Below are 12,707 nucleotides of genomic sequence, written 5' to 3' on the forward strand. Positions count from 1 at the left end.
TTGACTTGCGGTGAGAAGTGGTGTTAGGCACTGTGAGCCTTTACAGTCATTTTGTAACATAATTAGTTACTTTAATTAGTACTTTTTGGTACTGTTTACCAATATACATTTTTACCCATCATGGAGATGCTTGCCTGTTGTTTGGTAACCACATTCAGCCAACTGTTAATGTCAAAAAGAGATTTAGAAGGAACTAACTTCTAACCACAGGACAGGTAAACATCCAGTTTTCTGTAACATAAACTGCATTTTTTTCTTGCATATTAACTGTGAATGAAGGAGAGATGCTGATGAAGAAACAACTTTCCTTTTGCTGCTATAATGCAAGTGCTAACAGGAACCAATATGCTTGGCGGAGACATTCCCCAACAATAACCCAATACAATAAAAATATTTTGAAAAGACTCATGGTATTGAAAAGACACATGGCATTTTCCCCCTCACAATTTTAGGATTAAAAGCCCTACGTGCCATACACTATGTGGACAAAAGTTTCAATCAGGCCCCTTAAGTAAAGATCAATCTTAATGCTTCAGCACACCAAGACATCTTAGACAATGCAATGCTTCCAACAGTTTGGAGAAGGCCCTTTTCTATTTCAACATGACTGTGCCCAAATGCACAACGCAATGACTTTATAGACATGGTTTGATGAGTTCAGTGGGAAAGAACTAGACCGACCGACACAGAGCCCTGACCTCAACCCCATCAAGCACCTTTGGGATGACCTGGAACGGAAATTGCGAGCCAGGCCTACTCCACCAACATCAGTGCCTGACCTCATAAATGCTCTACAGAATGAATGGGCACAAATTCTCTCAGAAATGCTCAAAGATTTGTGGACAGCCTTCCAAGAGTAGAAGCTGTTATGGCTGCAAAAAAGAGGGGGATGGTGAAACCACTCCATATTAGAGTTATAATAAGTATATGTAATTGGATACAATGTCTTTGCAGGTCTGGCCAAATACTTTTGTCCATCTAGTGCATGTCGCAGGGAAATTTTCCTAATTTGTTTTATATCAATTTGTTCAAGAAATGGAGGTTAAATACTGTATAAAACATGAGAACATGGGCTCTTATGGGCTTCACAAAAAATTATGCCTTTATGCAAACTGTTGTAATACAAGATTGAACAGAGACATCCTGTTATTCTAGAGTATGAATTACAACCGTAATTATCAATAAAATAACAGAAAATGAAGTAGATATTTTCATCACCTAGCTGGTTTAAAATGTAGACTCAATACAAACTAAACCTACAAACTTAACTTTAAAACCTTAACTGATTACCAAAGACCAAACTTGCAAAACATGTTAAGCAGGCTCCTCAGAAACACACAGTGTATATTCAAAAGTAAAGACACAATGTTAAATGTTTAATATAAAACTCTGAGGTAGAAAGAAGAAAGTTTAGTAAGAACCTTATCTTGTAAATAGGTGACTTTGCATTTTAAGCCTTATGGTCAGGGGAAAAAAAGCATAATGTGGTCTTGGTTCGGCCTTAAAATAATTATCTTATTGCTATTTACTGTTTTAGGTAGAACATAAGAGTCTAAACCTTATTAGAGAAATAATAAGGTTTTTAGAAGTCTTAGAAGTACACAAGGAAATTACATTTGCTGGAAATTAAAAATGTTGCAAAAGTCACCCAGACAAAACCATCATAATCAACATAATCACAAGGTGAATAAAATTCTATTCCAAAAAACAAACCCAGTGTTGCATAGAAACAACCGTTGAAAACGTTATATCACTGTGTTTATTTCCGCTTTGGTAAACAAACCCGCGTTAATATTGGTGTTGTTAGCGTATAAAGTCGAACTTAGCACTGACTGTATAAAGACCATTCAGCAAATTGTAAGTTATAACACTGCAGAATGAAAAATACATACACACACACACAGACTAAAACTGCCTGTATGTTTGTGACAGAAATCAGCTAGCAAGTGTGTGGAGCAGGCTAGGCTAATAACCTTGTAGCAGGGACGCGCGTGCAGGAGCCATGTTACGAAAAAGCTAAAAACTCGTCAGGTTTATACATAGAGAGAGAGAGAGAGAGAGAGAGAGAGAAGCAGACAGACGAAACTGTCAGTGCGCTTTTCAGAAACTCACCAAATTCTGCAGGCTGCTCTCGGTGTTACCGACTTTATAGGATGTGTCTTGTTTTAAATCGCCTTGCCTTGCCGTGTAGAAGCCAATCCCTTCTCAGAGGTGAGACCACGCGTGTACTACGGGCTTTCAGTATATATAGAGATAAAGGACAAACATTTAGTGTTTTTACAGCATGAACACTAACTTATATTTTCACGCGAATATTTTTTCTTATTATTCCTATTTTAACCTAGAGTACATTTTGGTGTAATGGCGGTGGAGTCGTCCAGAAACAGGGCGAGGTTTGAACTCCGTCACAGTTTGTCTGATGTAAACAAGTAATTTCGTCAGGGACAATAATAAAAAATATAAGAATGCTTATAATAATACTTATGATGATAATATTTACTACAGTAATGGCAATTAAGGACTGGACTGGAATTTCTCGTCGTATCGTCCTCTACATGACTTGTATTCTGAAATACTTTATGTTAACACGAACACCACTGTATGTTCAGCACTGTCTGTTGCTAACTTAACTGTTGCACACACAGAGAAAAAGTGTGCTTTATATTTTAGTTATACTTTATATTTTTGTTAAATCTTAGAGCTTTTTTTTTTTTTTGGTAAAATATTGTGACTGAGCTCAAGGCTTAAGCTTAGGATTTGCCTCAAATTTATTTAGCAAATTTGCTTTCAAAAACAACCTTGAAGTATTATTTGTGATACTGTTTATCTTTAAATTCCAGTAGTTATTATTATTATTATTCCATAAACTTATCCAGTAAGCTTGTTTAAATTATATTTTCCCGTGTATTTGTAAAAACCCTGTACACGGATATATAAAATTCAAATCAAATTCAAATTGTATTTGTCACAAGCACAATCATACACAGTATCATATGCAATGAAATGCTTTTATGACAGTTCATGCCAGAAAATGTCAATTTTAAAATGGAAGAAATGTATAAGTCATATTTTCCTTAAGTTATATATCAAGGAAATCTAACAGTTTAAAAATCCTTAGACTTATGTGGTAACATTATACAAAACTGCACTAATATCTTTGTTATTTCTAAGAAAATTGCACATATTTGGGTGTATTTAACAGTGTTTTAAAAGTTTTATTTAAACACTCAAGTATGGCATAAGTTTTAATGTGTTTGTGCTTCTTTTGTGGCTCGATACGACTGATTAATTTATCATAAGTGAAAATTTACCGCATTGTGGTGTCACTTTACATCTTATTTATTTGTGGGGGGTTTTCTATATCACATAGATTGCATTTAAATAAACTATATACTATTTGTCTGCTATGAATCTGAGTTTAAGTTCAGTGACTATATGACTGTGAAGGTTTTTTCTGACCGTAGTGTGGGTTAATCATCTTCTGAGTCAATTTTTTTTTACATTTATTTAATATTGATTTATGGATTATTTGATTGATTGATTGATTATAAAACCTCCTTGTTGCAGTTTTGATCAGAAAGCAGCACACGTGCACCGATTCAGGTCCCTATGGCCAATTATATCCAAGTCATATCCAGACGAATCCCATACAGAAAGCCCTGCTGGCCGTGGGGTCAGGAGTGGCTGCTCTGCAATATCCTTATAGACACGGTGAGGCTCCAAGTCCGGTGATGCTGCATTCACAGATTTTGTCTTTTCATTTAAACAGCTGACTTTAATTAATTGAAGAAATCTAACGCAGGTCATGGAGGTGTAAATGCAGTCTTTTTCAGATTTACTCACACATTTACAGTGATGCAGTAATCAATGCACAGAAGCGGTAAAATTTTTCACTCAAACCGGTAAAAACTATTTACGCAAGATATCATAAAGAACTTGGATTGCAATGATAATGCTTTCACTTGCTTTAAGAAATTTTAAAATGTCACTTACCCTCTTAAAGAATTTATTTTTTAAATCCAATGTTGTTAGGAGCTCCTGTTGTTTTTGACAATATCCAGTAACGCAGAGATGATGTACTGATTGATCTCCATTATCAATTTTGGGGAAATTTCCAGTACTCTCAACATGCAAAACAAACTCTTTCATGATCCCTTTCCGTTGCTATTTATCATAATTAGGGACATTCAGCCTAAGAAAGTTTAAGAAAGCTGTATTTAGACCGAGGGGAAATGAGTGCTGAAACCTTTTAGGTCAACGCTTTAGATTTACAAAAAAATTGCTTATTGCATTGCAATACCTGTTGTATTCATTTTTAAGAATGTTTGCCATACATTTGCCCCATATACTTCAACCATAAACTGTTATTAGAGAAGTTATTCATATTTTATACTATGTAATGGTATATTATTAATTGTAATTGGAAACTTATAATATATTTCTTAATTTTCCATATATTTCTTAATTTTCTAGTCTAGTAAACAAGGATCTATACGAACAATTTTATGCACTGATTAACTTCAACTTTGGTATGAAAGCTTTAACCGAAACCAAAGAAAATAAACAAATTACCTGGTAAAGAAGTTGGTGGCATAAGGGGCCACCATCTTAGAAAAAAGACATCATCTAGAATGGTAAAACTAGGATCGAAACAGGTCTTTCTGCAGGCAAATTGGTAGTGTGGCCATCGCAAAGCCAATTAAGTTGTATGTAAATAATAAAGCTTTGTCATCATCCTTGGTTTATACAATACATGCTTGGTAGCTGATATTACTGATCTTTTTGACTTAAACAGATATGGTCGCAGTGCTTGGCGAAACTACTGGACATCTTGCTTTGTTAAAACTAAAGCACAGAATGAGCAACAATCCTGAAGGTTACGTCGTTCTCACGTAGGGAAAATTTCAGTTCTCTCGCTAATAAAAGTTTAACAAGCCGGAAATAAAAACATCAAGTCAGTGTTTGTAAACCTAAAACTTAATCAATGACTAGTATCTCAGATTTTCCTATCCACACATTTACCCAATACAGTTGCCTTTAATGCTTTATATATCATCGTGCCATTTGATAAAATGTTCTCAGGGAGCGTCCAAGGATACGCCTATCCACGCTGGACCTTTCTTGGATGTCAACACTTCCAGACGGCTCATTGGGGAGGGAATATATGCGTTTCCTGGAACAAAATGTAAATCCTGTAAGCTAATGTTATAACGCTGATTTTAAGTTGTATTTTGTGATCCTAAACTATTTTCCTTGCTTCTTTTACAGGACGTCACACCAGAGACACGTGCAGATGTTAAATTTGTTGATAACGAAGAGCTAGCTTATGTCATGCAGCGCTACAGAGAAGTTCATGATTTAGTACATACAATACTAGGGATGCCTACTAATATGCTTGGTGAGTTGGCCAGTCTTTAAATTGTTCTTATAGTCGCTTATTTTTAAGTTGGCTTGAGAAAGCCAACTTACTGATATCCGACTTAAACTTATTATTCTGAGACTAAAATTATCAACTCTAACTCCTCCTAGAGCTTTAACTCTACAAACTCCAAACTCAGCCCAGATCTTCAGACTGATCTGACCGGGTGTGCTATATCTTTTCTAACTGATCGGACTTACGGTTTTCCTAAAAATGACGTTTAAAACTGGGAAAAAATCCCATAGACTTACATTGACGGAATGTTCAAATGAGCCAGCACTTTTCAAATTCCAACTGTCAAAATCCCCAGAATCCTTTGAGACTCATTCAAACTTCCCTTCTATATACTGTATTTCTAATCTATTCAAACTCATCTATCTATCTTAGAAACATGCTAGCAACTTTGCTAATCATGCTAGAAACATGCTAGCGCCTTGCTAATCATGCTAGAAACATGCTAGCGCCTTTGCTAATCATGCTAGAAACATGTTAGCAACTTTGCTAATCATGCCAGAAACATGCTAGCAACTTTGCTAATCCTGTTAGAAACATGCTAGCAACTTGCTAATCAATCCAGAAACATGCTAGCAACTTGCTAATCATGCTAGAAACATGCTAGTAACTTTTCTAATCATGCTAGAAACATACTAGTAACTTGCTAATCATGCTAGAAACATGCTAGCAACTTTGCTAATCATGCTAGAAACATGCTAGCGCCTTTGCTAATCATGCTAGAAACATGCTAACAACTTGCTAATCATGCCAGAAACTTGCTAGCAACTTTGCCTATCCTGTTAGAAACATGATAGCAACTTTGCTAATCATGCTAGAAACATGCTAGCGACTTTGCTAATCATGCTAGAAACATGCTAGCGACTTGCTAACCATGCTAGAAACATGCTAACGACTTGCTAGTCAAGCCAGAAACATGCTAGCGACTTGCTAACCATGCTAGAAACATGCTAGGAACATGCTAATCATGCTAGCGACTTTGCTAATCATGCTAGAAACATACTAGTGACTTTGTTAATCATGCTAGAAACATGCTAATCATGCTAGAAACATGCTAACGACTTTGCTAGTCATGCTATAAACATGCTAATCATGCTAGAAACATGCTTGCGACTTGCTAATCATGCTAGAAACATGCTAGCGACTTGCTAATTGTGCTAGAAACATGCTAGCGACTTTGCTAATCATGCTAGAAACAGGCTAGCGACTTTGCTAGTCATGCTAGAAACATGTTAGCCACTTGCTAATCATGCCAGAATCATGCTAGCCACTTGCTAATCATGCTAGAAACATGCTAGCCACTTTGTTAATCATGCCAGAATCACGCTAGCCACTTGCTAATCATGCTAAAAACATGCTAGCAACGTCCTAATCATGCTAGCAACATGCTAGTAACTTACTACAAATTCTAGCACCATGCTAGTAACTTGCTAATCATGCTAGCAATATGGTAGTAACTTGCTAATCATGCCTGAAACATGCTAGCAACATGCTAGTAAATTGGTAGTCATGTTAACAACATGCTAGTAACTTGCTAATCATGCTAGAAAAATTCTGGTAGCTTGCTAATCATACTAGCAACATGTTAGTGACATTCATCAATGTGTGTAATGTGCGCTGCAGGTGCAAAACATTTTGGATTATTATCCAAGTTGTAGGCTAGTCAATATGGGTGGTATCTGACATTAAGGATCCGCAACTGTAACTCCATAGTGAATGAATCTATCTATCTATCAATCTATATATCTGTAACTGTCTATCTGTCTGACACTATCTATCTATCTGTCTTTTAAACCTTTTAAACTTAAACTGTTTTAACTTTTTTAACTTCTTAAACTATTTTAAACTTTTCACACTTTTAAACTTCTATCTCCGGCTTTCTTAAGCCAACTTAAAGTTTGTCTAAACAAACTTTTTTATCTAGTTAACTGCTATGCTTTTTAAATCTGCATGCCCTTTAAATGCATTACCTTTAATAAAGTTATAGGGGACAAACAGATGAAACTTCTAGCTTGTTAAATAGAACCATTCTTTCTATAAGCAGAGATCATCACAATGCCAGTCATAAAGGACATATACTCTTGAACTCTGTATGAGTGGCATACCAAGATGTTTTATTTTGTACATTAAAGTTGCCTAATGGATGTTCTCTGTTGTAGGAGAAGTAGCTGTTAAATTGTTCGAGGCTGCTCAAACAGGCCTGCCCATGTGCATCATGGGATCGGTACTTGGTCCACTTCGGCTATCAAAGAGGTGAGCCAGGAGATGACGCCCATAAACCCACTGCACCCGACACGAAAAGCTCAAAATAATAAAGCACAATTAAAATGTCTACAGCAAAAGTCCCTAGAACCCCGAGAGATGGCGGAAGGTTTTCCGACTGTATCAGTTAATTTTTAAACGCTTAAATCACTTAAGGAAATCAACCCTCATTTACATTTTATCTGTTATCAGAAAGTCAGCTTTCTATTATATATATTAACACATCGTGCATTGCAAAATTTTATAGTTTGATTGATTGTTGTGTTCAATCACCAGCTCATCTTACCATAAATATTAAACAACACATAGAAAAATGTGACCTGAATGTGATTATCGATTATATACCAATAAACTGGTGACTGGATCATGGGTGGCCAAAGCTAAAGTTTTAAAGCCTGTGGAGACCATAGGGTTAGCCAGTCTGGTCTGATCACAGAGCAAAGCCAACATAATGTAGTACTAATTACAGAAAAAGGTTAAAGCTGGCCACAAGAGAAAGGTATCAGAACCCTCAGTGCATCACAGTATGCTGTATATCTGGCTTAGCAGGGAAGAAGTTCATGGTTGTTGTTCTGGCCTCCGAATTCTCCAGATCTCAATCCGATCAAATATTAATGGGATACGCCCAGAAAATCAAGTCTGATCCCTTAAGGCCCCACTAAGGGTAAGTGGGTCTTGAGGTCCCCTAAACTTCTAAATTGGAATAACGGAATCTACGGTAGGAATTGAATTTTCAAAGAACATTTGTATAATTCAACCTTTTCTCCACTATAACTAAGATGTTTAGTTACAGTAAGTTAGAAAATGGAAAGAATGAACTCTTGCTCTGGTGCAAATATAAGGGACTTGACCGATTTAGATTTACTGTAAGACATCCAACAGAGAATTTCCGTCATTAAATTATTGTCTTTGCTTCCTCTTAAAAAATTTTTTTAACTTGGGTTAGTCATTATAAAAGAATAGACTTCCCTATGCTTATTTCGGTTTATGACCAGCATTGTTCAAATTAACACCTGCTTAATCATTTGTACATCTGGAACACAGTTGTGGCCATTTATACCAGATATTGACCTGTATAACATTTATACTAGTAATGTCGATCACTCTCAGTATCTGACAGTATTGCCGATATGACAGTATTGCCACATCCCACCACAGAAAAATTTTAAAAATAAAACACTTGTTTCTTATACTAACTACAACCTCCCACACTAAAACTTGTATATAGGCAGAAGTTACACAATAATCTAAGGTTTATAATAAACAAATTTTAAAAATGTGTTGCTGAACAAAGACAGCTGTATTGTCGTTGACCTGGTGAGGATTTAATACAAGTTAATAAAAGTTATTTTATATTCTTGGAAGCATTCTCCAGTGGTAAGGCTCTGTAACAATCAGCAATTTCATATGCCACATAAATAATTTAATCATATTATTAACCTTAAGAGAAACTCTGGTGAGGGAAAAGCTAATTATACCTGCTATACCTTCAATGATAATACAAAAAAACTTTTTTTTTTTTGCTCATAAGTTTCACACCATTCATTCATTTTTTTTCTCTTGAGGTTCACACCATTTATAGATAAATACAAATTTGTAATTATTACCTAATCACCGATTCCTGGCCAGGCTCGATTCCCGCCTCTGTGTGCATGGAGTTTGCATGTTCTCCCCGTGCTTGGTGGGTTTCCTCCAGGTACTCCAGTTTCCTTCCACAGTCCAAAGATATGCAGATAAGGCTAATTGGTGTTCACAAATTGGTGTTCACATAGTGTGTGAATGAGTGTATGTGTGTGTGCTTTGCTTTGTGCACCTCTTGTCCTAAACCTTTTGGGATAGGCTCAAGGTCCCCCACGACCCTGAATACAGGATAAAGCGGTATAGGACTAGGTGATAACAGATGATCACACCTACCTATTTTTGAGTATTTTCCTAGAGCAGAACATCACATTGTCTTTTACTTTACCTAGTCTAAAAGATTACCATGTAGAAGCTACTGTTACGTATGCTACTGTTATACATCTTAAAGAGGTTTGTTAAACTAAAAATCTACAGAAACCCTTTGGATGTAAAATCAAACGCCAAAACTTCAAAAATATTTGGTTTTAATCTGTGAAGATTCTCAGTTAACTAGGTGAAGGGCCACCGCAGGGCCTGAATCAGCAATATACCTGCTGGACAAAGAACACACACTTGAGGATGATGTAAGAAGTTTAGACAAATTATGGTTTGAGAGTGGGGTGAAAGGAGTCCTTAAGTGTGGCTTTCTTGTGAAGAGATGAAAGGGCCGCATGAAATATAGGAGACAGGGTGTGCCAAAGATGGAGCTCGTCTCCTATTTTTTATACTGCCCTTTCATCCATCCCCAGGAAGATCAACCATTTTGAAGTTCACCAAGAAAGCCACACTTACAGTAAGGACTCCTCTTGATCTCTCTGGTCGTTACACCTTAACAACTCTACCTAATCTCTCTCTATAGTTGCCCCAACACACATACACATACACTCTCTCTAATGACCCCCTGTCCTACTGTCACCATCTCAGACTGGGTACGTCTTTGACCATGGATATGAATAACTCAAATAGAAATGTGAAACTTGCCATACAAAAAAGCTACTTGAAATGAGTAGTGAATAATATCTATAATGTATAAGAAAAAATAAGGCATGACATGACTCAACTTCCAGATATTGGGTTTAAGATAAACAGTTAATTTTTATTGAATCTGATGCTTGTGAGGCCAAGCAGAGAAAATGCAGGCAGCAATCATGCATATATGTAGATCAGGGATGTTAATGAATTATCATTAGTTGATCAACTGGACTTGAGAATTAAAACCATTCATTTTTATTAACTGATCATGTAAGTTGTTTTGTGTATTATAACCTTAATCCGGACCTTTTTGTTTTGTCTCTGTTTAAGTCGTATGAAGAAGCTGGTGACGTCTTTAGGGCCTTGGGCATTGCGGAGCGGCAGTCGAGCACGCTGCACGATGAGTATTTTCTACGAGCGTCGCTGGGAGCAGAACCTGGAGGAACTCCGAGCAGAGTTGAACATTGAACCGCCACCTCTTATCCTGCCTACAAACAACAAGAAACCAGCCTCAGAATCCTAGCAGAGTTTCATACTTAACCATTTAATGCCTGAACAATTACTGTTTGAGCAAAGGATATCCATGAAGCAGTTGTGGACGTGTGTGACGGTTATCATACAAATCTCTTACTCAGTGTTTTCATCATTGATCATTCATTCTGAGACATGAGATTATGGTGATTGGCTGATTTCAGCATGCTTTGGTCTTAGATATACTAATGTGACGATGATGGAAAAATCAAATCGGGTGACGGGTACACATGATTCACTGATAACATGGCACGGTACAAAATATTCCTTTTACAGTCACTTTTTCTGGATGAGGAAGGAAAATGAGAACCTGTGGTTAGATAAGCAGAATAATTTTCATAGACTGTATGTATGAAGTTCTATGAATTGTGAGCAAACGATTTATTATGGATTCCATCAGCTGAACTGGGACATGTTGAAAAATTATATAAAGTCCCAAAAAAGGGAGCTTTATCTTATGTCTATCTCATCACAGTGCTAATTGTTTGGTGGTTATGTAACCACTGTTCAGCAGTTACACAGTTTCAAAGTTGTATAAGATGTGACGTCCCTACAAAATTACCTGCTTCCTAATTGTGGGATAATTATGCAACCATGTGATTTCACATGATAAACAGTCATGCGCTGAGCATTTTGGAGATGTTTTTTTCCAGTCACATTACGCTGAGATTATGAGACTATTTACTGGCGGTCAGCTAAGCATCAGGTCATCAGCCTGGATGACAACATGGGAAATTCACAATCAGTTGTGGTTGGATCTTTTCATAAATTTTTAAAATGTGTATTTTTGTTAGAGAGTCCAATTTGGCAAAACAGAAATGGCCATAATTGCTTATGTTTAAGGTGGTTAAACTGCTTCAGTACTGTATTTATTACTGATCAGGACAGAGAGACAGAAAATTCTTTGAATGTTATGACCATTATTAAATAAAATTGTACAACTCAACAGGAGCATTACGAATAATTTGGAGGGCAAAAGCACAAAAAAAATGGTAAAATGGGTGTGCCAGCTCAAAACTTAGGGTGGATCAAATAGATAAACCACAGCATGCCAACTAGTGGTGTCATTGGCAAGAGAGTTAATGACCCTGTTAACTTGAAAATCAGCTTTAGAGATGAGAACTTTACAAAGATTTTTGAGAATGTAAATGGGCATGTCTATTAACTGACAAAACAGGGCAGGGTTGATTTTCGTCTAAAGTCGGTTAACATCTGCATTACTTAAGTACAGTATACTGGTTTCGGCAGAGTCACTGGCTGTGTTCCGATCAGCTCGAAGTTCCCTGCAAAGTGTACTACACATGATGTTCAGCTAAGTTAAGTGTTATTCCAAACCGCGGAGAGCAAAACTGCTCAGTTCAAAGGGAACCGAGAACGGTGTAGCGAACAATTAAACAATGAGTCCTCACTTCACTTGGGATCTTTGCTGGAGCGCAGAAAAAAAATGAAGCTCGAAAAGGATTTATATATGTATTATCATTGTTATAAAAGAAGAATTCCATTTAATCAATAAATCCTTACTAATATATAGACTAATAATATGTAAAGAAGAAAGTGCACAATAATAAATTTGAAATTTTGTCGAGGAAAGTTCAATTAACCAGAAATTGCCTTCACATGGAGTAGGGAGTACACCCTTTAAAGTACACTGCGTATCAAAATGCAAGGCAGACAACTTCTTTGGGCTCCAATAGGGAGCAGTTTCTCTGTTTATATTTTTTTCTCTATACTTACATATTACGGGCATTGGTGGCATGCAGTTGTACAGTGAGGTTAATAAGTATTTGATCACCCTGTGATTTTGCAAGTTCTCTTACTTAGAAATCATGGAGGGGTCTACAATTTTCAGCATAGGTGCATTTCCACTGTAAGGGGCAGAATCTAAAAAGCA

General features: G+C 36.5%; 2 protein-coding genes across 6 annotated transcripts in view; one reads left to right on the plus strand and one right to left on the minus strand.

Annotated features, from left to right (window-relative positions):
• Positions 1-4,017, minus strand: part of traf2b (Tnf receptor-associated factor 2b) — a 23,229-nt gene extending 19,212 nt beyond the window's left edge. For 2 of the 4 annotated variants that reach the window (XM_053485545.1, XM_053485542.1), the window contains exon 1: positions 2,113-2,377. The gene's annotated coding sequence lies outside the window, so the exon portion shown is untranslated. Of the gene's footprint in view, positions 1-2,112; positions 2,378-3,993 lie in introns of those variants that run through there. The other 2 variants (XM_053485541.1, XM_053485544.1) reach the window with 2 other exon arrangements.
• coq4 (coenzyme Q4 homolog (S. cerevisiae)) lies at positions 97-11,274 on the plus strand. 2 transcript variants are annotated; one of them, XR_008356285.1, is made up of 8 exons: positions 97-2,211; positions 3,568-3,711; positions 4,796-4,892; positions 5,083-5,185; positions 5,269-5,398; positions 7,591-7,684; positions 10,616-10,888; positions 10,925-11,274. XR_008356285.1 is itself a non-coding variant. In XM_053485547.1 (7 exons), the coding sequence occupies exons 1-7, from the start codon at positions 2,154-2,156 to the stop codon at positions 10,806-10,808; spliced, it is 819 nt and encodes a 272-aa protein (XP_053341522.1). In that variant the 5' UTR covers positions 97-2,153; the 3' UTR covers positions 10,809-11,274. The 2 variants fall into 2 exon arrangements, 1 of the variants encoding a protein (XP_053341522.1); XM_053485547.1 differs by having other exon boundaries at positions 10,616-11,274.
• Positions 11,275-12,707: the final 1,433 nt, after the last annotated feature.

Source organism: Clarias gariepinus, chromosome 24 (assembly GCF_024256425.1).
Source record: "Clarias gariepinus isolate MV-2021 ecotype Netherlands chromosome 24, CGAR_prim_01v2, whole genome shotgun sequence".
NCBI lineage: Eukaryota > Metazoa > Chordata > Actinopteri > Siluriformes > Clariidae > Clarias > Clarias gariepinus.

Excerpts from the sequence above, each read along its gene's own strand:
- coq4 (XM_053485547.1), top strand. The coding sequence starts at position 2,154 with ATGTGTCTTGTTTTAAATCGCCTTGCCTTGCCGTGTAGAAGCCAATCC. Across the intron at positions 3,712-4,795 it reads GCAATATCCTTATAGACACG|ATATGGTCGCAGTGCTTGGC; the intron begins GTGAGGCTCCAA and ends TGACTTAAACAG. Across the intron at positions 4,893-5,082 it reads GAAGGTTACGTCGTTCTCAC|GGAGCGTCCAAGGATACGCC; the intron begins GTAGGGAAAATT and ends AAATGTTCTCAG.